The sequence below is a fragment of the Nannospalax galili genome, unplaced genomic scaffold (genome assembly GCF_000622305.1).
Source record: "Nannospalax galili isolate Female #2095 unplaced genomic scaffold, S.galili_v1.0 scaffold1798, whole genome shotgun sequence".
Taxonomy (NCBI): domain Eukaryota; kingdom Metazoa; phylum Chordata; class Mammalia; order Rodentia; family Spalacidae; genus Nannospalax; species Nannospalax galili.
In genome coordinates, this window is record NW_008341341.1 from 179648 (window position 1) to 204616 (window position 24969).

At 48.3% G+C, this 24969-nt stretch overlaps 1 protein-coding gene across 6 annotated transcripts in view; it reads left to right on the top strand.

The window, feature by feature from the left end:
* The first annotated feature begins 12225 nt into the window (after positions 1-12225).
* The window catches only part of Fgr (FGR proto-oncogene, Src family tyrosine kinase), a 25156-nt gene continuing 12412 nt past the window's right edge, over positions 12226-24969 (top strand). For 3 of the 6 annotated variants that reach the window (XM_017799062.2, XM_017799064.2, XM_029565199.1), the window contains exons 1-3: positions 19414-19432; positions 22843-22905; positions 24300-24499. In XM_017799062.2, coding sequence (XP_017654551.1) covers positions 24310-24499 — 190 coding nt within the window. In that variant the 5' untranslated portion in view covers positions 19414-19432; positions 22843-22905; positions 24300-24309. Of the gene's footprint in view, positions 12388-19413; positions 19433-22842; positions 22906-24296; positions 24500-24969 lie in introns of those variants that run through there. The other 3 variants (XM_029565198.1, XM_029565200.1, XM_017799063.2) reach the window with 3 other exon arrangements.

A 24969-nucleotide genomic window follows, 5' to 3' on the forward strand; every position in this document is an offset into this window, starting at 1 on the left:
ATTCTCTCCTTCCACCATATGGGTTTGAAATCAGGTTATCAGGCTTGGCAGCAAGCACCTTTTTACCTGCTGAGCCATCTTGCTGGCCCATTCAGTGAATTCTTTAGCCCCAGCTATACAAAACTTCAGTCATCTATGATGTTCTCCACCCCCTACCAGAGTATTTCTCTCCAACTGCTAAACTCCAGCCTCACATTTTTCTTCATCTTTAATCTTGCAGGCCCCATCATTTTTCTACTCTGCACCCTACTTTAACATGCCAGTCCTCACCCCAGTGTAGTGTTCTACCTCGCAGGACAATCCACTCACCCCTTTCTCTTATTCCAGTCCAGCCCTTAGAGACGCCAGCCCTTCCCTAACATTCTGTCCTGCCTAAGGGGAATTTGTGCTCCTAGGACTGCCCAGAATGTGTCCTGATAGTACCAGACTGGTTCTTGCTGGATTTCACAAGTCCTCCTGGATGTGGTATTTGGAGAGTAAACATCCTGGTGGAAGGAAGCTGGACAAAGGCCCCATGAGCTTCCTGAGATACTTCAGTCCCAGAGAGCCCTTGTCCCCAACCCAAGAGCCCCAGGGACCAGAAATATGACTGCAGTCACCAAAACACGGGCTGCCCCTCCTGACCTGTCAGGATAGCTTGTCATGAGTTCCATGGCTGGGTCAGCCTCCTAAAGGCTGTCCCAGCACTGGCCCAGGTTTCCCATTATGTGATTCTGAGACTCCTATCCTATGACTCCAGGAGTCAGTCTGTTGATAAAACACAGCTAGAAGCCAGGTGTGCTGGCTCACACTTGCAATCTCAGCACTCAGGAGGCTGAGGCAGGAGGCTTGCCATTTGTTTGGGGACAGCCTAGGTTACATAGTAAGTTCGAGGCCAGCCTACACTACACAGTGAGACCTTGTCTTGAAAAAAAAAATGGGCATGGTAACTAATGTACATTTTTAATCCCAGCATTCAGGGGGCAGTGGAAGGTGGAGCTCTGTGAGTGCAAGGTCAGCTTGATCTACAAAGCGAGTTCCAGGGCAGCCAGGGCTACACAGTGAGATCCTGTTTTTTTAAAAAAGGCTCTGTGTGCCTTCCCATAAATGGCACAGAGAGATGAAGTGCTGGGTACGGTAGCACAGCCTGTAATCTCAGCACTCAAGAGGCTATGAGGCCAGCGTGAACTGCATAGCAAGATCCTGCCTCAGCAAAAGAAAAAGCATTCAAGGTTTAGAGAAGGGAGAAAGTACTACCTGCTTAGAATTGCTGAGCCTGGCCACAAAAGGACAGAGCCCAGCAGGTGGGTACAGGCTGGGTGGTGGGAATCACCATGGAGACCCATCTTCCGCCCTTCTGTGGGGGCAGTCCATGTACAGCCACTAAGACCAAGCAGCCTGCCACTCAGCTGTGCTGATGACTGCAGTTCTGCTCTTAGGATGAAAGCTAGCCTGTTGGAGCCTCTGCATCTTGTCAGAGGTCTGCTGTCTGGCACCCCCTGGCATTAGAGCCCCCAAGACAGAGAGTGCCTTGGGCAACCTGCTACTTGTCTTTCTAGAAGTGGCTGGGGATATAGCTCAGTGGTAGCATGTGCAAGGTCCTGAGTTTGATCCCCAGTACTGCTAACAAAACAAGAATTAACTTAGACACTCCCTCTGCTGGGAAGGCAACCTCTTGTCCCTGGCCCACCAAAATGTGTAAAAAACATATTCCTTCATTTCTGTTTTCAGCCAGCATTCTAGTGGATAGTAGATAACAGACTCATTTTTTATTGTTGTTATTTGGTTTTCTTTTTTAATATTTTATTTATTATTTTTATTTTATGTGTATGAGTGTATTGCCTGCATGTATGTAAATACACTTGTGTCATGCAATGCTCCAGGAAGTCAAAAGAAGGCGTTGGATCCCCTGAAACTGGAGTTACAGACCGTTGTTAGCCGCCATGTGGGTGCTGGGTCTCAAACCCCAGCCTTCTGCAAGAGTGGTCAGTGCTCTTAACCGCTGAGCTATCTCTCCAGTACCTGTTTTTCTTTTTCTTTTCTTTTTTTCTTTTTTTTTTTTTTTTTTTTTTGGTCTTTTTGAGACAGGGTCTCCCTGTAGCCCCACCTGTCCTGGAGCTCACTATGTAGACCAGGTTGGCCTTGAACTCACAGAGATCCGTCTGCCTCTGCCTCTCGAGTGCTGGGACTAAAGGCATGCGCCACACACCCGGCTTTATTTATTATTTTTATTTTATATGTATGCATATATTGCCTGCATGTAGGTAAGTGCACCTGTGTCATGCAATGCCCTCGGAGGACAGAAGAGGCTGTTGGATCCCCTGGAACTGGAATTACTGACAGTTGTCAGCTTCCATATGGGTGCTGGGATTCGAACCCGGGTCTTCTGCAAGAACAGTCAGTGTTCTTATATGCTGAGCCATCTCTTTCTTTTTTTGAGACAGGTCTCACTATGTAGCCCTGGCTGACCTGGAACTCCCTCTGTAGACCAGGCTGGACTTGAACTCACAGAGATCTGCCTGCCTCTGCTTCCTGAGTTCTAGGATTAAAGGTGTGCGCCACCATGCCCAGCTAGATGTCAGACTCTTGTAAGATGCTGACTAGACTGTGGTAGACTGAAAGGATAAAACCCCTATCTGAGTGGCGCTTAAAGTCTAGGAGGGAGAGAGGAAAACGCAGCTACAGGGGCCTGAGGGCACAGCTTGGTGGTGGAGAGCATAATTACTGTGCAGGAGCCCTGGGCTCCATTCTCAGTGTTAAGTAAATAAATACCTCCCCCTTTTTTTTTTACACTGTGTAGCCCTAACTGGCTTGGAACTCCCTATATAGACCAGACTGGTCTTGAACTCACAGAGTTCTACCTGCCTCTGCCTCCTAAATGCCGAGATTACACACATTCATCACTCACCACATCTGGCCTAGCTGGATCTTTTTTTCCAGAAGAAATGTACCCAAGGTTTACATGTCGTTACATTTGGTGATGCTCTCTCTTTGAAGTCCCTTATAATACAAAATGCTCACCCCATATCAGTCTGCTATTCTTTTTGGACAATTTAAAAAAAAATTTTTTTTTTTTTGGTCTTTTTGAGACAGGGTCTCCCTGTAGCCTAACTGGCCTGGATTTGCTATGGAGACTAGGCTGGCCTCAAACTCACAGATATCTGCTTGCCTCTCCCTCCCGAGTGCTGGGATTAAGGGTGTGTGCCACCACGCCTGGCAATTTTTAATTTTTAAAAAAAATCTTTGTTGGCTCAGCACTTGGGAGGCAGAAACAAGCAGATCTCTGTGAGTTTGAGGTTAGCCTAGTCTACATTGTGAGTTCCAGTATAGTCACAGTTACATAGTGAAACCCTGTCTCAAAAAATAAATAAATAGCCATGTGTGGTGGCACATACCTTTAGTCCCAGCACTCAGGAAGCAGAGGCAGGCAGATCTCAGGGAGATCAAGACCAGCCTGGTCTACATAGCAAATTCCAGGCCAATTAGGGCTACAGGAGACCCTGCATCAAAAAGACCAAAAATAGGGACTAGAAAGATGGCTCAGTAGTTAAGAGCACTGGCTGCTCTTGGAGAGGACCTGGGTTGAATTCCAAGCACCCACATGGTGGCCAACAACTGTCTGTAATTCCACTTCCAAGGGATCCAATGCCCTTTTCCAACTTCTTCAGGTATTTCATGACACAGGTGCCCTTACTTACATGCAGGCAAAACACTCATACACATAAAATAAAAAATAAATGAAATACTTTTTAAAAAGACAATAAATATGTGTGTGTGTGTGTGTGTGTGTGTGTGTGCATATGTGCAGGTCAGAGGACAACTTTGGTTTCTGTCAGTCCTCACCTTCTATCTCGTTTGAGACAGGGTCTCTTGCTGTTCGTTGCTGTATACATCAGGCTATCTGGTCCTCAAGCCCCTAGGAATTCTATCTCCATCTCACCATAGCAGTGCTGGCTAGGATTATAGACGAGCCCTACCCCGCCCAGCCACATGTAGGATTTGGTTACAGAGATTTGAACTTGGGTCTTCATATTTGTGCAGCAAGTGTGCAAGTGTGCAAGTGTTCTGTTTTACCCACAGAACTATCTCTTCAGAGTCCCCTCCTCCCCATTTTTTTCAGACAAGGTCTCACATAGCCCAGGCTGACCTCAAACTCACTATATAGCAAAGGATAGATAACTACTTTATTTTCAATTTTTAACATTTTATTTATTATTTTTAATTTTATGTGTACGAGTCTATTGCCTGCATGTATGTATGTAACTGCATCTGTGTTCTGCAATGTCCGTGAAGGTCAGATGAAGGCATCAGATTCCCCTGGAACTGGAGTTACAGCTGGTTGTTAGCCACCATGTGGGTGCTGAGAATCAAACCCAGGTCCTCTACAAGAGCAGCCAGTGCTCTTAACCACTGAGCCATCTCTCCAACCCTGACAACTACCTTTTAAAGGGATAAGGCCAGGCTCCTCACACTGCAAAAGGGTCTAGGGGCTCCCTCTCAGTGTTGTCTACCCTATTCCCCTGGATGCTGATCTCTCGCAATTGCAAGTTGGTATAGAACAGAGTGGGGCAAGCTGTTTCTGTGAAGGACCAGCATGTAAACATTTTTGGTTTTGCTGGCCATACGGTCTTGGTTGAAGCTGCTCAGCTCTGTCATGGTAACATGAAAGCAGCCGTGCACAATACATAAATGGAGCCTGGCTCTGTTCCAATGCAACTTTGTTTATGCACATTGCAGTTTGATTTTAACATAACATAATTTTCTTATCTCCTAAAATATTATTCTTCCTTTGATTTTTTTTTTTTGGAATCATTTAAAATAGTAAAAACCATCGTTAAGAGGCTAGTGACATGGCTCAGTGGACACAGGTGCTTGCTATTAAGCCTCAGGACCTGAGTTTGAGCCCCTGGACCCACATGACAGATGGAGACTCTTGCAAATTGTTCTTTGACTACATGTGTGCCATCACCCTAGGCAAATAATGTAATAATAATGATTTTTTTGGTCTTTTTGAGACCCCTGTAGCCCCAGCTGTCCTGGAACTCACTATGTAGACCAGGCTGGCCTTGAACTCACAGAGATCCGCCTGCCTCTGCCTCCCAAGTGCTGGGACTATAGGCGTGCACCACCATGCCTGGCTAATAATGATTTTTTTTTAAAAAGCATTGTTAAAACTGCACAGAATGGGCCGTACCTATAGTCTCAGCTACTCAGGAAGCTGAGACAGGAAGATCACTCGAGCCCAGGAGTTTGAAGCTAGCCTGGGCAACATAGCAAGACCCTGTCTCTTAAGCTTTTTTTCTTAGTTCACTGGCTACACAAATTAAGGTAGAGGGTCAGATTTAACCTGATCCCTTGGACTTTTGCCAAACATCTGGTGGAGATGAAGAATGCTTCCCCTGTGATGTGCATCCTCTACAATCACCCCATGAGAAGGTGCTGACATCCAGCTCAGTTACAGGGGTGGGCCAGATCACCAGTGAAAGAGGGTTCTTCAGACTAATACCATGATATTCACTGGGGCTACCTCCCACTGTGGGAACAGGCTGCTTTTCAAACCTTTCACCTCCGTGGTTTTAACACCTGCTATAGACTGAACTTTGCCTCCTGTCCCCATTCATATGTTGAAGCCTTCCCCTCTCCCCCAAGTGACTGACTGTATTTGGAGAGAAACATTTACAGTAAAATGAAGTCAACCAGGTAGGGCCCTGACCTGAAAGGATTAGGGCACTTATCAAAGAGACTCTAGAAATCTTGCTGTGTCTTTACCATATGAGGGAACAGGGAGAAAAGATGGCCATGTGCAGTTCAGGAAGAGCACCCTTGCTTAAGCCTGGATCTGGGACTTGTAGACTCTAAAACTGTAAGAAAACACATTTATGTTATTTAAGCTATGTAGTTGTTTTGTTATGGCAGGCCAAAATAACTAAGACAACATCACTGACAAGTCTATTTGTATGTTTTTTAAAATATTCTTTTTTGTACAAATTGTATTGTTTAGTGTGCGTGCGTGCGTGCATGCATGTGTGTGTGTGTGTGTGTGTGTGTGTGAGACTCAGTTCCCTCCTTCCATCATGTAGGTTCTAGGAGTTGGGCTTGGTGGCAGCAGCTTTTTATCCACTGAGCTTATTTGGTTTTTGTTTTTGTTTTTGAGGGGTTTTTTGGTGTTTTTTTTTTTTTTTGTCTTTTGAGACATGATCTTCCTGTAGCCATAGCTGGCCTGGAGCTCACTATGTAGACTAGGCTGGCCTTGATCTCCCAGAGATCTGCCTGCTTCTGCCTCCCTAGTGCTGTGGCTAAATGAATGCACCACCACACCTGGCTATTAATTTTTATTTTATGTGTATGAGTGTTTTGCCTGCATGTATGTAAGTGTATCACATTCATGCAATGCCTGCAGAAGCCAGAAGAGGGTGTTGGATTTCCTGGAACTGAAGTTATGGATAGTTGTTAGTTGCCATGTGGGTGCTGGGAACCAAACCCAGGTCCTCTGCAAGAGCACCCAATGCTCTTAACTGCTGAGCTATCTCTTCAGCCCCCTATTTTTTTGTTCCCTTAAAGGACAAAAATGTATTTTCTCTGAGTTCTGGAGACTGGAAAGTCCAAGGTCAAAGTTCAGGCAAGATAGAGCTCATATTCTGGCTTCTCCTCTTGACCAAACCTTTTGACAGCCACTGTCCTCCCCTGCGCTCACACCTTGGTGGTGAATCTCCAAAGAAGAGATTCTTTCATCCTTAAAGAACAAACCACAGTTCCTCCTAAAATAAAACAGTCTGAGTTCAGTCTCTGGGAACAACATGGTAAAGAACTCTTTACACCCTGACCTCCACACATATGCTCCTCTCCCACAAAATAAATAAATAAAAATTGGGCCTGGAGAGTTGACTCAGTGGTTAAGAGCACTGGCTGCTCTTGCAGAGGACCTGGGTCAGTTCCCCACACCCACACAGTGGCTCACAACCCTCTGTAACTCCAGTTCCATAGGATCAATGCCCTCTTCTGGCCTCTGCAGGCATTGCACACATAAACAAACAGGCAAAATACTCAAACACATAAAAAAAATAATTTAAAATAAATGAATAAGTAAATAAACAAACAAATGGCTGGAGAGGTGGATCCATGAGTACAGGCACTTTCCACCAAGCCTAATGACCTAAGTTCCATCCCCGGGACCCATATGGTAGAAGATGAGAACCAACTCCGGCAAGTTGTCCTTTGACCCCTACACAAATGAACACACACACACGCACACACACAGAGGCATGTAAAATAAAAAATAAGTAATGTAATAATAAATATGAAAAGGTCTGAGTATGGTTTATTATTTTAGATTTTTCTTTTGAAATGAGAGATTCTAGAACATATTTATAGGCTAAGAGGATAATTCTGTGGTAGGGAGAGATGGCTGGTGCAGAAGGGACAGCAAAAGGTGTGAGTCCTCAGGTGAGAGGAGGGGAGTCCAGTTTACAGTTTCTGGCTCCAGGCAGAGTAGCTTCCTCCATGGAGTCAGGGACTGACTGTATATAGCCTGTGGCTTCCCCTCCTCCTTAGGGAGGGTGGATGCTTGGATTCCTGGAGGCTGGGATTCCAGGCAAGTGCCCTGGAGGGAGAGGGCTGAAGGGTCTTTGACAAGAAGACTACAGGGCAGAGGAAAGGAGAATCCAAGCTGGTTGAAAGTAGAAGTGGCAGTAGACTAGGAGGCCTAGAAGTGTATGGATGAGGTTTTGATTCTTGCTTCTATATCAGCTTTGGGGAGCCCTTTAAAGGAACATGGGAACACAGGGCTGTGAGGGAACGAGACTTAGTCAGAGAAAGGGCAGTTTCAACAAATCCCTCCTGTGGCCTCTTGGCCCTGAGCTTTGTTCTGTGGCACAACAGGAGCACATGCCACACAGAGGACAAGAGGACAGTGAGGGATCCCCACTGGAGCCCCCCCAGCCCAGCACTGAGCAGGGACTCAAAGGTTTGAGGTTTGATGAATGAATGAGTAAATGAATGATAGCAAACACATGACCTTTACTATGTGGCAAACACTGGTATAACAGAGACCTGATTTCTCCCAAGACTTCTGTGAAGTGCTGTCTACTACTATCCCCAATTTACAGATGAGGCGATTGAGGTACAGACAGCAAGCATAATAACTTGTCCAAGGACACAGAGCTAGGAAGAGGCAGGATCATTCTGCCCACCAGGTAGCCTTGGCCCAAAGTCTGTGGTCAGAAAGGCAGGCTTCTCTGGAGAAGCAGCACTTGGAGTGGGTAGAAAGAAGTCAGTAGTCCTAGAGAACAAGGAAGAGTACTGGGAGAGGAAGCATCAAGAGGGCCCTGGGGAATTCAGGCACTGTAAAGAGTTGCAGTATGGTAAAACAGGATGGCCCAGGATGGGACTACAGAGGGGACAGAGGCCAGGCATACAGGACCTAGGAGGCTACGGCAAGGCCTTAGTATTTTATTATTTTCACTATTATTGTATTATATTTTATTTTTATCATCCCACACAAAATGAAAAGTAAGCCATTGGGAGGTTTTAAGCAAGGGAGGAATATGGGCTAACATGTATCTTTTTATGTATGTATGTATGTATATATATATTCTGGTAATGGAGAACGAATGTAGGGTCTTAAACTCGGTAGATAAACACTCTACCGAGTCACACTCCAGCCCCAACATGTATTTGGGTGTTCCAGGGTTTGGGGCTTTAAAATTTTAAATTTATTTTTATGTGTATGGGTGTTTTGTCTGCATATATGTAAGTGTCAGAACATTGTTAGCTGCTATACAGGGTGCTAGGAACCAAGCCAGGGTCCTCTACAAGAGCAACAATTACTCTTAATGGCTAAGCCTGGTTTCGCCTTTTTTTTGTTTTTGTTTTTGTTTTTGTTTTTTTTTCTTTCTGAGACAGGGTCTCCTTGTAGCCCCAGCTGTCCTGGAACTCACTATGTAGACCAGGCTGGCCTTGAACTCACGGAGATCCACCTGCCTCTGCCTCCCAAGTGCTGGGATTAAAGGGGTGTGCCCCCACGCCCGGCCTCCCCTTTTTTTTTTTTTTTAATATTTTATTATTTTTATTTTATGTGTATGAGTGTATTGCTTGCATGTATGTGAGTGCAACCATGTCATGCAGTGCCACAGAGGTCCAAAGAGGGCTTCAGATTCCCCTGGAATGGGAGTTAAGGATGGTTCGTAGCCGCCATGTGGGTGCTGGGAATCAAACCTGAGTCCTCTGCAAGAGCAGTCAGTGTGCTTAACCGCTGAGCCATCTCTCCAGCTCCCTCTTTTTTCTTTTTTGAAACACATCTAGGCTGGCCTCCACCTCTCTATGTAGCCAAATCTCCCTCTAGCCCCAGCTGTCTTGGAGCTCATATATAGACCAGGCTGCCCTCGAACTCACAAAGATCCACTTGCCTCTGCCTCCCAAGTGCTGGGATTAAAGGTGTGCGCCACCACACCTGCCTTGTTTCGGTGTTTTTGAGGCAAGGTTTCATGTAGTCCAAGATGGCTCTGAACTCAATATGAAGTCAAGGCTTGCTTTGAACTCCTGATCTTCTTGCCTCCACCTCCCAACATGCTGTGATATCAGGCATGTCCCACCACACCCAGGAGTCTAGCATGTATTTAAATTTTTTTAAATTTATTTTTTATTTTATGTGTATGAGTGTTATGCCTGCATGTGTGTAAGTGCACCCATGTTGTGCAGTGTCTGAAAAGGACAGAGGAGGACATTGGATCCTCTGGAACTGGAGTTATGGACATTTGTTAGCTGCCATCGGGTGCTGGGATTTGAATCTGGGTCTTTTGCAAGAACAGCCAGTGCTCTTAACCGCTGAGCCATCTATCTAGTCCCCAGCATGTATATTATTTTATTTTATTTTATTTATTTATTTATTTTGTCTTTTTGAAGCAGGGTCTCCCTGTAGCCCCAGCTGGCCTGGAACTCAGTATATAGTCCAGGCTGGCTTTGAACTCACAGAGATCCGCCTGCCTCTGCCTCCCAAGTGCTGGGACTACAGGCGTGCTCCACCACGCCCAGCTACTCCAGCATGTATTTTAAAAAGCAGAGGCCATTCCTTTTTACCTTCAATTATTTGTTTTCCCACTGGATTTTCTTTCTTTCTTCTTTTTCCTTTTTGAATAGCCCAGGTTGCCCTTGAAATCACTACGTAGCTGAGGAAGACCTTGACCCTCTGATTGTCTGTCCTGCCTCCATCTCCCTAGTGCTAGGACTACAGGTGTCCACACCCTCTTTTATGTAGTCCTGGAGATTGAACCCAGAACGTCCTGCAAGCATAAGCAAGTACTCTACCAACCTTGCTACATCCTCACTCCCCTCTCTGGACTTTCATTTATTCATAGATTAATGCCTTTGCTCCTTGGCTGATTCAGGAATTCTTATGGCCAGAGAGTCTGCTTACTCTTTGCCAGGACCTGCACTGGAGGTGCTGACAAGAGCCAGACCCAGTCTTTGTCCTCGAAGAAAAACATCCCTCACACTCAACCCTTTGGAGCCAATGGTACACCAGGCAAGAGTGCTCTGCTACATTGGGAATGAACATAAGGAAGGCCCCTAAGGAGATACTGGGTTTGGAAGAATAACAAAGCACATTTGATAGGTCGAAGGATTTCCCCCAGGAACAAATGCAGTCTCTCCCTCTCCCTCTCCCTTCTCCCCCTCCCCTCTCCTCTCTTCCCCTCTCTCCCTTTCTCTTCTCCCCTCAGGATTCTTTTGTCCTCCTCCTCCTTCCCCCTCTCCCCCTCCACCTCTCTCCCCTCCCTCTGTTTGTTTGAGGTAGGGAATCATTATGATCACTATGTTGCTCTGATTGGCCTCCAAGCCATAGGGCTCAACCAATCCTCCAGTCTCCACCTCTGGAGCAGCTGGGCTGTGCAGCTAGTGTGACCAGTCTCTTTTGTATCTGTGTTCTCTAAGGCTGTACCTGATGGGCAATGATAAACATTTGTTTGTTAATTGAACATGTGGACCAACGGTCACTTAGAGGGCACTCTGATGGAGATAACGCTGCCCAGGCAAGGTGAAGTCACCCTCTCAAGCCCCAGAGCCTCTACTAGCCATTCTTTCTTCTTCCTCATCCCACCTCTTGGCTTCCTGAGAGCAGCTTTCTTATCTGCATCCACCACTTGCTGTCACCAGTTACCCTGTGACACTCCAGAGTCTGTGCTTGCGCGCGCACACACACACACACACATACACGCGCGCGCGCGCGCGCTCCAACCCTTACAAAGCAACACACCTGTCTGCATAATGTGTCCCAGTTGGTGATTCTAAAACCAAACTCATCAACTCATTGTCTATAACCAACATGCCCCCTCTCCTATTTGTACACTCTCCACTCCCCCAAGACACACCTCCAAACACATCTCTCCCTCCGCAGACAGGGGGATTTCCCAGGTTTCCCTGGCCCTTGGTTTATGACTGAAGATGTGACACTGGAGAGAGGGGAACCTCGTGTTTGGGAGGGACCAGACATCCCTAAGGACTGTGATGAATGATCCTACTCAATTTCTCTAAAACAGGTGTGTGGCTGTGGCCTGATGGGAGCCCATTCCTCTGAAAAGCAGTTTCCCAAAGGCAAGGTGTTCTGCCCCTGCATCTCCAGGGTCCTGTGTCCTCAGTGGCCAGTCCCTAAGGATGGGGTGGTAAGGTATGGTAGAGGTGACAGGATGCACAGCAGTCATCCAAGTGAACTTGGGAAAGGCTAATCTTGACCTGGTGCTGGGTTTTCTTTCCCACCTGGTGTGTGGAGTGGGAACCTCCGTGATGTGGAAAATCCCCTCCGTACCCCTGAATGAACAGGTGCCTCTGAGGATGAGCCTGTCCTTTGGAGGGAACCTTTGGGAAGACTCTGGGAAGGAACTGGGGTGCAGGTAGAGGGCTGTGAGAGCCCAACACCCCCCCCCCCGCGTAACCTGGGAAGACCGGAAGTGGGGACGGGCGGGTCTTGGATCTGGGGGCTCCTCCCGGCTTTGGGCAGCTGGCTTGGGGCTGGGGCGTGACTGTGAATTCTCCCCGCCGCCACTGCCGCCACCAAAATAAGAGAAGTCCGAGGCCGCTTCCTCCTCCCTGCCCAGAAGGGGTGGCAGGGGCTGAGGCGGGCACCCCGCGTAACCTGGGAAGACCGGAAGTGGGGACGGGCGGGTCTTGGATCTGGGGGCTCCTCCCGGCTTTGGGCAGCTGGCTTGGGGCTGGGGCGTGACTGTGAATTCTCCCCGCCGCCACTGCCGCCACCAAAATAAGAGAAGTCCGAGGCCGCTTCCTCCTCCCTGCCCAGAAGGGGTGGCAGGGGCTGAGGCGGGCAGCACCCCACTTCTCCCCTACATCAGCACTCCTGGCTGCTGGAAGCCAGGGCTGGCTAGCCCCCAGGTCGTCAGCTGCTGCCTCCCCTGGGACCAGGTAGGCGGCCCTGACCAGGTGGTGCCCCGTCGCCTGCCCTCACCCTGGGGGAGGGTTTGGAGATAAACCCGAACTTGAGAACTGAGCAAGCTGAGGGCGGGGACCCCACCCCAAAAAGGAATTAAAGAAGAAAACTAAGGAGAGCTGGAGGCCATTGATAGAACTTGGGGAGGGAGCTTAGGGAATATGAAGAAGAGTCTGGTGGAAAATGGGGGATCCTAGACAGCAAAATTAATAGAATTTGGGAAATAGTTAAGGGAAGAGACTGAGGGGCTCCCCAAAAGGGCCTGAGGAGAAGACAGGGATTTTTGAGAGTAAGGGGTCTGGAAGAGGAGGGTTAGGTGGGGATACCAGGAGGATCTGGTGCCAGGGTTGCGAAAAGGGGATCCAGGAGAGTGATCTCTGCAGGACGCAGAGCGCAGGGTGCAGTTCTGGGGTCTAGGAAGGCCCTACAGGGTTCTGCAAAGGTGGGGTGAAGCCAACACTGGGGCAGGGGAGGGGAGGCTCCTGCGCCCCCCGGCCCTCCGGCCCCAGCTCTGGCCAGGGGCTTCCTTCAAGGCTTGGTGGCGTGGGTCCCAGTTTCCTGGGGAAGTCCTCGCCCTCCGCATCCCTGGGTGCCTCTCTCTGTCCGCGGTGGCGGTCTCGGTCCGCGTCTTTTGGGATCCGGGAATTGCTGGCAGTCCCGACGGAAATCCTGCTTTTGACCGCAAATGCCCGCAGGGGCTGTCTCCATGGCAACAGAGGGCGGCTGGGCCAGTAGGCTCAGGGCAGCAGCGGGCTCGTGGCTGGCAGCCACCTTTGGTCCCCGCCTTCGTCCCCATTTTGGGTTCTTGGTCAGGGTGAGCGGATGCCGCCCTGTTCAGGATCTGCGGATTGAGACGGGTTTTTAGCAAGAATGGGCCCCTAGTTGCTGTGTAGACTGCAGGCAAGTCAGAAGACTTGCCTGGGTCCTTGTTTTCCTCTTTAGAACTTGGCGGAGAAATTAGTCCTCCTCCTTGTGAATCACAAACAGAAAGCAGTTTAGCTGGGTCTAGTGGTTAATGCTTGGAATCTCAGCTCTCAGAACACGGAGGTAGGATTGCTTGAGGTCAGCTCCATCTACATAGTGAGTAGAAAGCCAGCCAGCAAGACTCTGTCGCGGCGGGGGCGGGGGGGGGCCGGCGGCAGGGAGAGTGTGTGTTCTACTGAAGGAATTAAGCGTTATCACTCACCGCCCAGTGAGCCTGTTCTTTGAAAGTCCAGAAAGAAGCCTGGGTCTCCCTGAAAGGGTCTTCAGGGACCTGCAAACAGTTGGCATCTAATAAATGTGGATCCTTGGAGGTCCCATCCTGGGGAGGTCAATAGGGATCAGATCTATAGCCTACTCTCCACACTCAGGTGGCCACCTCTCTTTAGGCATGTAGTTTGGAACCTTTGATGCTGTCAGCGTCCCTCCATCTGTGGTGGGAATGAGAACAGGGCTCTGTTGATAGCCAGGAAGGTGGAGGCTTGGGGCCAACAGCAGGGGATAGGAGTCTAGAGCATCTTGATGCAGTAAAGGAAATAACCAGGCTGAGGCTTGAGACTCCATCAGTCCTGGTCAAGCTCATGTGGAATCCAAATAGCCTTAAAGAGAGGTGTGAAGGAGAGGAGGATGGAGCGGGGTTCATGGCTGACAGCCAGTTCCTGTACCCCAGCAGTCATGAAGCTATGCGTGAGGCTGGGAGAGTGCTCCCCACTGTGTTGCTTGGAGTGATTGTATTTGAGCCCGAGTGCTTATGTGAGGGTATTCTGGGTCTTCTCTCCAGCAACCCCCCTCCCCAGGCTGAGTGACAAAGGAAATGACCAATCCTGGTAGTCTGTGTAGGGAACCATAGACCTGAAGAAGGAAGGAGGGACCAAGGTCCTTCCCTTATTCAGCACACTGGGCTGGCCCATGGTGGAAGAAGGCAGAGTGCCCCCCCCAATCCTGTAGACCTGAGGAAGCTTCCCATCTAACCACATTGTGGAATCTGTTCTCTTAGTACCTTAGTTCCCACTCATGACTGAAACCCCAAGTTCCAGGGCAGGTGTGCCCTAAAGCTCTTGTTTTAGAAGCTTATGGTGGATTTCCAGTGACAGGTAGAACCACTTTTACCTCTAACAAGAGGAAAAAACTCAGTTGACACACTCAGGACCATGTGGAGAGTAGGGTTAGTGTGATATAGAGAAGTCTTGTGTGTACATTTGCACACATACACACACATACACACACACACACACACACACACACACACATCTGAACTCACCAGGTGAGTTGATAGTCTGGTGGCAGTATGTCTAGTATCTGATAGGTCTCAAGAAAGGGTAATGTAAGATGGCAGGGGGTTAGTGAGAGTTGGGGGCCTCCATGAGGGAAATGGGCCCAGTGAGGGCCCTGGAGTCCTGTGAGGCATCAGCACTTAGTAAGAGGACTGTGGCAAAGGATAGAAGTGCTCGGTCAGGGCTCATGGTCTGGTGAGGGATGGCAATACCTGTGCACCTTAGACTTCCTGCCCCTCCAGCCCAGGCCTGTCCCAGCCCAAAGCCCTGAGGAGAAACGGAACTATTACAGGATGGTGGTTTCCTGCTGCTACCCAAAGTCCCAATTCCTTTTTGGTGAAGTCCTCAGGGTTTGCTGGACTTGCTCCTCCTTCCCACCTCAGCTGAGAACTTCTCTTTCTTCTCAGCCCTGCCCAGCCCTGTACTTCTGCCTACTTATCCCCCCACCCCCACGCCTTTCTGCAAAGAGAGCAAAGGAAGTGAAAGTTCACTGGGCGCCTACTGTATGCCTGGTGTTTTCAGGGGCCTGACAGACAGCATCAGATGCTCAGAAGCAACAGTGAGAGATTTATATTCCAGATTCACAGGCAGAGGAACTGCAGCTCAGAGAGATGAACTGACTTGCCCACTGCCTCAAGCCAGTTGTCAGGCAGGGGTAGAATTTGAACCTAAATCTATCTCTGGCTTCCCCACATACTTGGCAGGGGTTGGGGAAGACATGACATCCCATCTATACCAGAGCCTTGACATGGCTTTGGGAAATGTGGCTCTTGTGTAAGGATGATTGAGGGGCTTTGGGCTCTTGCGTCCAGGAACAGAGGTGAGTGGGAGGCAGGCTCTCTGCTTCATGTTCAGCTGCCACAAGACAGATTTAGTTGGCCAGCAGCCAGGTAGGAAGAATAACATTAACCAATCAAGGACAGCATGATCCTGCTCAGGCTTTGGAGAACCCAGCCACCATGCCAGGAACAGAACTGGGGACTGGACTTAATAGTCCTTGCTTTGAATCTCCTGCCTTCCTGTGTGACCTCAGTCAAGTCACTTTAAAGGTACATGCAAGAGGCAGGTGGACTAAGTGCCCCTAGGGGCCATGCTGTTCTGCTGCTCTGTTTCTCAGCCCCACTTGGCCACTGTACACTGAGCAAGAGCCTTAGCTCATGAAGTCCTCACAGCTGCTCTGCACAGAGGGTACAGGCAAGAAAACTGATGCTCAGATGCTCTGTCTTCCATCCAAGGTCACAAAGCTGTTGAACAGAGCTGGAGGCTGATCATGCAATGCCAGCACTGTGGAGGCTAAGACAGAAGGATCATAAGTTCAAGGGCAGTCTGGGTTATACAGAGAGATCTGAATACTGTGGAGGGAGAGAAGGAGGGAGGGAGGGAGGGAAGAGGGAAAAAGTTGGGGGAGGAACTCACCACATAGGGGCAGATAATGAAATGGGGAGAATTGTGGTCCAGGGTTAGTTTAGACCTCAACTGCAATACCCATAATCTGATTTCGACCTTGATAGGGCTCTGGGATTTGGTTCCTGTCAAGAGACCTATGGGGGCGGGGGGTGCTAGAGAGATAGCTCATCAATTAAGAGCACTGGCTGCTGTTGCAGAGGACCTGGGTTCAAATCCCAGCACCCACATGACGGCTAACATGGTCTATAATTCCAAGCTGGGTGTGGTGGCACACGCCTTTAGTCCCAGCACTCAGGAGGCAAAGGCAGGCAGATCTCTGTGTGTTCAAGCCCAGCCTGGTCTACATAGTGAGTTCCAGGCCAGCTGGGGCTATAGAAAGACTCTGTTTCAAAAGACCAAAAAAAAAAAAGAACAAACATAAACATGATCAATTCCAGGGGATCCGACATCCTATTCTGAACTCCTCAGGCACTGCACAACACACATGCACTTACATACATACAGGCAATATACTCATACACATAAAATAAAATTTTAAAAAAGTAAAAAAATAAAAAAGAGAGAGACATTTGGGCTGAGGTGCAGCTTAGTGGTAGAGTGGCTGCTTACCATGTTTGAATCCCTGGGTTTAAGCCCTAGCACCAAAACAAAAGCAAAACTTGAGCCCAGCATGATGACACAAGGCTTTAGTCCCAGCACTTTGGAGGTAGAGGCAGGGTGATCTCTGTGAGCTCAAGGCCAGCCTGGTCTACATAGTGAGTTCCAGGCCAGCTAGGGCTACAGGGAGACCCTGTCTCAAAAAAGTCAAACTAACAAAACAAAAATTCACAACAAAAACCCAGTTTAAAAAACCCACAACTTGGGGCTTGAGGGATGGCTTAGCAGTTGAGAACACTGATTATTCTTGCAGAAGACTTGGGTTTGAATCCCAGCACCCACATGGCAGCTAACAAGTGTCCGTAACTCCAGTCCCAGGGGATTCGACAGCCTCTTCTGACCTCCACGGACATTGCACCACACGGGTGCACTTACCTATATGCAGGCAATACACCCATACACATAAAATAAAAATAATAAATAAAATTAAAAACAACAAAAAAGCCAGGCATGGTGGCGCACACCTTTAATCCCAGCACTCAGGAGGCAGAGGCAGGTGGATCTCTGTGCGTTCAAGGCCAGCCTGGTCTACATAGTGAGTTCCAGGCCAGCTGGGTACAGGGAGACCCTGTCTCAAAGAGACCAAAAAAAAAAAAACCACCCACAACTAAATTCATAGACAAACTGAAGTCCCTGAGTTTCCCAGAATGCTGGTGGCCACTTTTTGTGCAGCTCCCTCTATGGTGTTAGCAGTCTCCGCCAAGCTCACTGCCTCCTAGAAAAGAGACAGGAGGGCTGGCAAGATGGCTCAGCAGGGAAAGAGGCTTGCTGCCAAGCCTGACCACTTGAGTTTGATCCTGGAACACATGTGATGGAAGGAGAGAACCAACTCCCTCAAATTGTTCTCTAACCTCTGCACACCTGAGTGCATATACACACATGCACACACTAAATAAATGAATGTAAAAGAAAAGAGAGGGCAGATTGCTTTCTCTCTGTGCCATAAGTAGGATTTAGACACATGGCACAAGGCCAGGCCCCAGTGAGTACTCAAAGTGATTGCTTCTACTGGGACTGCAAAATAGAATATCGTGTAGTGGGCTAGAGAGATGGTTCGATAATTAAGAGCACTTATTGCTCTTGCAGAGGACCTGGGTTCAGTTCCCAGTACCCACATGGTGATTTGTACTTGCCTGTAACTCCAGCTCCAGAAGATTGTACAGCCTCTTCTGTCCTCTGCAGGTACTACATGCATGTGGTGCACTTACGTACATGCAGGCAAAACACATAAAATAAAAATAAATAAGCTAACAACAATTTTTTTTAAAGAACAGCATATAGGTGGGCTTTGGAGCTAAATTGGTTGGTATTGTTTTAGCTTCCAAGTTACTTAACATCACTGTGCCTCAGTTTCCTAATCTGCAAAACAAGGATTAAAAAATAGCTGGGGGGCTGGAGAGATGGCTCAGTGGTTAAGAACACTGGTTGGTCTTGCAGAAGACCCAGGTTCAAATCCCAGCACCCACATGGCAGCTAACAACTGTCTGTAACTCCAGTCCCAGGGGATCCGACAGCCTCTTCTGTCTTCCATGGGCATTGCACGACATGATGCACTTATCTACATGCAGGCAATAGCACAAATACACATTAAAAAAGAAAAGAAAAGAAAAGAAAAGAAAAGAAAAAAATAGCTGGGTGTGGTGGTGCACTGGTAATTCCAGCACTTGAGAGGCAAAGGTAGGCAGATCTCTGTGAGTTTGAGACCAGCCTGGTCTACATAGCAAGTTCTAGATTAGCCAAGGCTACCTAGTAAGACTTTGTCTCAAAAATAAATTAAAATAAGCCGGGTGTGGTGATGCATCCCAGCACTCAGGAGGCAGATCTCTGTGAGATTGAGGCCAGCCTGGTGTACATAGCAAAATCCAGGTCAGCTGAGGCTACAGGAAATCATATTTCAATAAAATAAAATAAATAAAACTTACCTCCTAAAGCCACTAAATGAGATCATGCTTAGAAATTATTTGGCAAGATGCCAGCCACTGTGTAAATGTTTTATAAATTAGCACATTTTTACTAATAGTTACTGCCACTCAGACATCTAGAGAGGTCAATGACTCCCTAAAGAGTTGGCACTTGGTTTCAGAGCAAAGAGAGGGAAGCAAGTCCTTAGAGTTATTTTCAAACAGATGCCCAAGTGGGCAGAACCCACTGGTCATCTTTCTCTTGGTCTCCTTAGTTCTCTGTCTCTGACTTTCTCTTCATCTTTGCCTTTCTCTGTTTCTGTCTGTTGCTTTTTTTCTTCTTTTTTGGTGTGTGTGTGTGTGTGTGTGTGTGTGTGTGTGTGTGTGTTGTTTGTGTACATGTTCATGTGTGTTTTCCTGAGCATGTGTGCATGTATATGCATGCGGCTGCCAGAGGTCAATGTGTCTTCCTCAATTGCTCTTCATCTTGTGGGGGGTTTTCTTTCCTTTCTTCCTCCCTCCCTCCCTCCCTCCTTCTCTCTCTCTCTCTCTCTCTCTCTCTCTGCGTGTTTAAGACAGGATCTCTAGACTGGCTAGCCAGCAAGCACCAGAGATCCTCCTGTCTTACCTCCCCAGCGCTGGGACTGCAGGCACACACCATCAGCTTTTACAAGGATGCTGGGGATCAAGCTCAAGTCCTATGCTTATATGGCAAGCTGAGCCATCTTCCTAGTGCTTCTTTTTTCTTTTTGTTTTCAGTGTTGGTTGATGCTTGGAACCCAGGGCTTTGTGCATGCTGGGTAAGTACCACTAAACTACATCTTCAGCCCTTGACTTTGGGACCCAAGGTCTTGCTATGTAGCTTATGCCAACCTCAAACTTGCTATTCTCCTGCCTCATTCTCTTGAATGCTAGGATTACAGGGGTGTGCCACCATACCTGTTGTCTGCTGCTCTTTACCTTGAATTTCTGTTTCAGTCTGTCTCTGTCACTGCCTCTGGCTCTTTCTGGCAGCCATGTGTTGGTGCCACTGACATGGGCTCAGGGTAACTGAGTCTCTGCATTCCTTCCCAGCCAAGGCCGCAAGGAAGTCACTTTGGTAGCTTTAGATCAGCCACAGTGGGAATATTTACACCATGGAAATCAGCTTAGTTTTTTGACTTTGCTTTGTTTTGTTCTGTTTTTCCGAAAGTCAGTCCAGGAGCACACCGCGCTATCCTCGTCTCTTCCTTTGTTCTCTTCCTCTTCGCATCTCCCTGGCTTCCTGCCTCTGTCTTTGGTCTTCTATCTCTGTCTTTGTCTCCTTCTTTCCTGGTTTCTCCCCGTCTTTCCTCTGATGTACAGGATCACATGCAGTATGGTCCTTCCCAACATTGGGCCACTCGGACACCTTGTATTCCCCATGCCTAAGCCCCTTAGTATACTCATGCCAAGAGCCAGGCTCACAAGGGCCACTGTCCCCTCAAGTCTGGAGGGGGTGAGAGAACCCCAAGAGCTACTTACCACTGCCTGCTGGCCACATTGTCAAACTTGCCCATAGAGCTTCCAGGCTCCTCAGAGGCTGAGTCTGGACTCTTCCTTCCTCACAGGCATGTAGAATCTGTGAACTCCCCTTGTGCCAATACAGATATGTCCTTGTAATATGCACTTGGGTATTATTACACGTGGCAACATTGTACCTACTGCAGACCCCAGTGTTGTATCTTATAGAGGAGTGCTCTGGGTGGGGCTGGGTCTCAAGGGGTGTGCTGTGCACATCTCAGTGTGCCCCTACTTGTGCACAAGCTCTTGGGAATGGCTGCAGTTCTTCATCTGTGACAGGCAATAGAGGGAAATGGCTGAAAGCTCAGATTCTCACCTCAAATGCCAGGATTCCTCATGTGTATGATCTTGGACAAATTTCCAAGTGCCTCTGTGCCTCTTTTACCTCATCAATAATAGTAATAATACTGAAAAATGGAGTTGTAGGAGCTGGAGAGACAGCTCATGGGTTAAAAGCACTTGCTGCTCTTGCAGAGGACCTAGGTTCAATTACCAGCACCCATATCAGGCAGCTCACAACTCCCTCTAATTCCAGTTCCAGGGGATCCTATAACCTCTTTTGGCCTCTGAGGGCATCAGCCATGCACATGGTGTATGTACATACATGTAGGCATAATACTCATACACATAAAATAAAATCTTTAAAAAGAGATTATAGTAAGGATTAAATTAATTGGTACAGATAAAGTACTTAAAGCAGTGGGAGGCACAGAATAAGGGGTGTAATTCTGTATTTATTATTCTTGTGGAGAAGCTACAGGGTGTGTGTGTGTAGGTGTGTGTGTGTGCGCACACACACGTGCACATGTGTACAATGGATGAGGTCTGGAAGTTGGTATTCACAGAGTGCAAATACAATTGTAGATGTATGTGTCTAGCAACCAGTACAGATGAACATGGAGTCTGTATGAAGCTCTGTGTGTTGCTATGAACATGCATATGTCCAGGAGTGCATCATGAAGCCTGTGTAGCTCAGTGCATGGTTTGAGGTGTTTGCTTGTCTTCCTGTGAGAGACCTTCATTCTCACCCATAACCCTTGCTTTCTTATCAGCCCATATCACCTCTCCTTTGCCCTGAAACCCCATCAGCTCAGCTCTGGGGGCCTCCTTTGCCTCTGCATTTATTCTTTCCTGGCCTGAACCGGTCTTGCATGAGGCTATTTTGGGGCAGGCCTCTGGCCGTGGCCTGCCTCATAGTTCACCTCGTGGGTGTCACCCCTCACCTCAGCACACACAAGAAAGCAGATTCAGTGAACAGTGAGGAGGTGGGTAGTGCCAGGATGCATTTCAGGTCTCTGAGTTGACAGAACTCAGGTCTGACAAGCAGACCTGTGAGGTCCAGGAAGGAAAGTTTCCTGGAAAAGGTGAGTGTTCTGGAAAGAAGAACAGAACCCAGAGGGAAGAGGAAGAGGATGTTCATGGGGGGTGGGAGGGAGATCTGGATGGGGAGTTGAGCTCTTTAGGGCCCCAGTGGGGGACACTGGAGCTCCCTGGGTTGGCCCCACTCTACAACACTCTCACATCTTAAGAAATCAGCCTTCTCCCCAGGCAGTTCCTCTCTGAGTGTTGCAATGACAGTCATTGGCAGGGGTGGGGGATGGAGTGAGGACCCCTTGCTCAATGACCTTCCTGTGGAGTTGCTTAGAGTTACTGTTGGGAAAGTGCTGTTTGTTCAGGGAGCTCTTCAAGAGACTATGGCAGCCCCAGCTTCTGACTTGGGCCTTTCCCTGATTTGGGGATAGGAGTCTTGCTATGTGGGTAAGTGTCCACTTTCATTCTGGTGCCAAAGGTGAACTTGAGTCTGCTAGAACTTGTCCAGTCCAGGCTGAGAGCAGAGGCAGGGTTCCAGGAAAAAGCCCATTTTTAGGAGACAGCCATTGGGGTCCTGTGAGTGACTATCAAACATGAATTGATAACAATCCAGTTAGAAAGATGAGCTTATGTGTGACACTATGAGTATGTGAATGCGTTGCTCTGAGAGGCATCCAGATATATCTGTACATATATATGCATGTGTATGTAAATATATGCATGTATATAAATATTTTTATTTATTTTATTTTATGTATATGAGTGTATTGCCAGCAAATATGTAAGTGCATCCGTGTTGTGCAGTGCCCTCGGAGGTCAGAAGAGGGTGTGAGATTACCTGGAACTGGAGCTACAGAGGGCTGTTAGCCAGCATGTGGGTGCTGAGAATTGAACCCAGGTCCTCTGCAAGAGCAGCCAGTCTTAACTGCTGAGCCATCTCTCCAGCCCATAAATATATGCTTGTGTATAGATATGGATATGTGTGTATGTGCGTATGTGTATGCTATTATGCATCAGAGCTTGGGCTCCTTGGAGAGCTGTACTGGTGTGTGGTGATGTTATCCAGGACACTCTCACAAGCATATGCTGAGTATTGTATGATTGCACTGGTATGTATGCTCCTGTGGTGTATCATGTGGGAATGAGAGTGAGAGAGTTGGCCTGGGTGGTGTGTTCTATGTGAGGATGGAGATGTAAGTTTGCCAGGGGTCATGGTGGGAAAGAAAATGAAGGTAGAAGTTGTGCTGGGGCAGAGTTCAGGCCTCCTGGCTTCCTGGAGAAGGCAGGATCTGGGCAGCTGGCTGGCAGGAACACTGGCAGGCCCTTCATCTTCTGTGTCCTTCTGTGTCACCCTCAGGTTTCCTGCCCCTTCTGAGGACTATGCAGTAGTCCTACTGACCCAAGAGTTGGGGCCTGAGGGGTGAGTAGGGTGGGGAATACAGTGAGGCTTTCAGGGTCAGGAAACAGGGTGGGGGTGGCCTTCCTGGGCCCCACAATGCCTGCCTCACAGCCCCCTCCTCCTACAAGGGCCCTGTTGCTAGGAAACAGATTGAGGAGCCAGAATGAGGCAGCTTGAGAGGCCGGAGGCTGGACCCATGACAGGAAATGGCCTTGATCCTCCTCTGCAGGGATCTCCAGGTGCAGGCACACAGCCCTCACTCACATGCACAAACATGTGCAGCTGCATAGATGTGTGCATACATACACAGGCACATACGCTTCTGCATAGAGCTGTGTACAGTCATAGTCACATAGATCAGAGGTGCGCACGTGCACACATACACACATACACAGATGCATATATATACACACTGTACTCCTCTAGATGTGCATATACATAGCCAAATATGTATGCAGGTATTAATATAGTTTTTTTTAATCTTTTTTGAGACATGGTCTCTATGTAGCCCCAGCTGGCCTGGAACTCGCTCTGTAGACCAGGCTGGCCTTGAACTCACAGAGATCCAGAGATCTCTGACTCCCAAGTGCTGGGACTAAAGGCATGCACCATTACACTCAGCCACATAATTTGTTTTTTAAAATGAGGTCTCATGTATCTCAGGCTCACTTGTCTTGATATGTAGCTAAGAATGGCCTTGAATTTCTGATCCTCCTGCCTCTACCATTCAAGTGCTGGGATTATAGACCTGAACCACCATGCTGGGTTTATGCAGTGCTGGCTGGGCATCGAACCCAGGGATTTGTGCATACTAGCAGGGATTTGTGCATACTAGGCAACCACTTTACCAGCTGAGCTACATATCAAGACCAGCACATACTTCTGTACACATAGACATTACCTAAGAGCTGCACACACACACACAAACACACACACATAAAGACACACAAGCAAAAGCACCATAAACGACTCACAGAAACACAGTACATCAAAGCAATGAAAGGCAAAACTTCATGGATCATTGGGAGGTAGAAGCAGGAGGATCAGAAGTTTAAGGCCATCCTTGGCTACGTAGTGTGTTTGAGGCCAGCCTGGACTACGTGAAACCCTGTCTCCAAAATGTATCCAACAAATACATAAAACAACATAGCGACATCCTGATGTAGACATCCAAGCCGTCTACTTACACAGATCGGAAAACAAGCACTGAGGGGCCACACACTCCCTCCAAACACAGGAAGGCAGCTAGGAGGCAGGCCCAAGGGTGGCCCAGCCCTACTTTTATCACTGACTTGGGAAGACCCCAATATGGGCTGTAAAGTAAGGGGATGGCTATGTAAGAGTGTGCGCACACACATGCCTGTGTGCCTAGGGTGGTACATCAGTCAGGGACCCCTGTCCCCATTCTGCAGCAGGACACCTGGAATGGGCTGTGTGTTGTGCAAGAAGGTGGTGCCCGCACCAAAGGAGGATGTTAGCCTGGAAGGGGACTTCAGAGGAGATGGGCCTGAAGAGCGCTATTACCCTGACCCTACTCAAGCTCGGTCTGCGTCCTTCTCTCCTCAACCCACCAGCCCTGCCTTCCTTGATGGGGGCAACATGAGGAGCATCTCAGGTGGGTCCCTAGGGCTGAAGGCAGGTGCTGCCTCCATCCTGGGAAAAAAACAGGGGAAGAGGAGATGCAGGAAACCCTGTCTGGAATGATTGGAGAGACACAGCCCTGCTCTCTAACTCACAGAGGCTGAGGGAATGTACATAGCCCTACCCTGGACCTCCGGTTTGGGGAAGTAAGATTCTGTTCTCATCTGAGAGGGACCCTGATAACAGATACAATGCAAGTGTCAAGACAGCCCTTCTAAGCCTGACTCAGTAGTGCATACCTGTAATCTCAGTACTTGGGAGGATGAAGCAGGGGCATCGTGAGTTCCAGTCTAACCTGGGCTATATAATGAGTCTCTGTCTGAAAAGAAACACACAACCTGCCGTGGTGGCACACACTTTTAATCCCAGCACTTGGGAGGCAGAGGCAGACCAATCTGTGTGAGTTCGAGGCCAGCCTGGTCTACATAGTGAGTTCCAGGACAG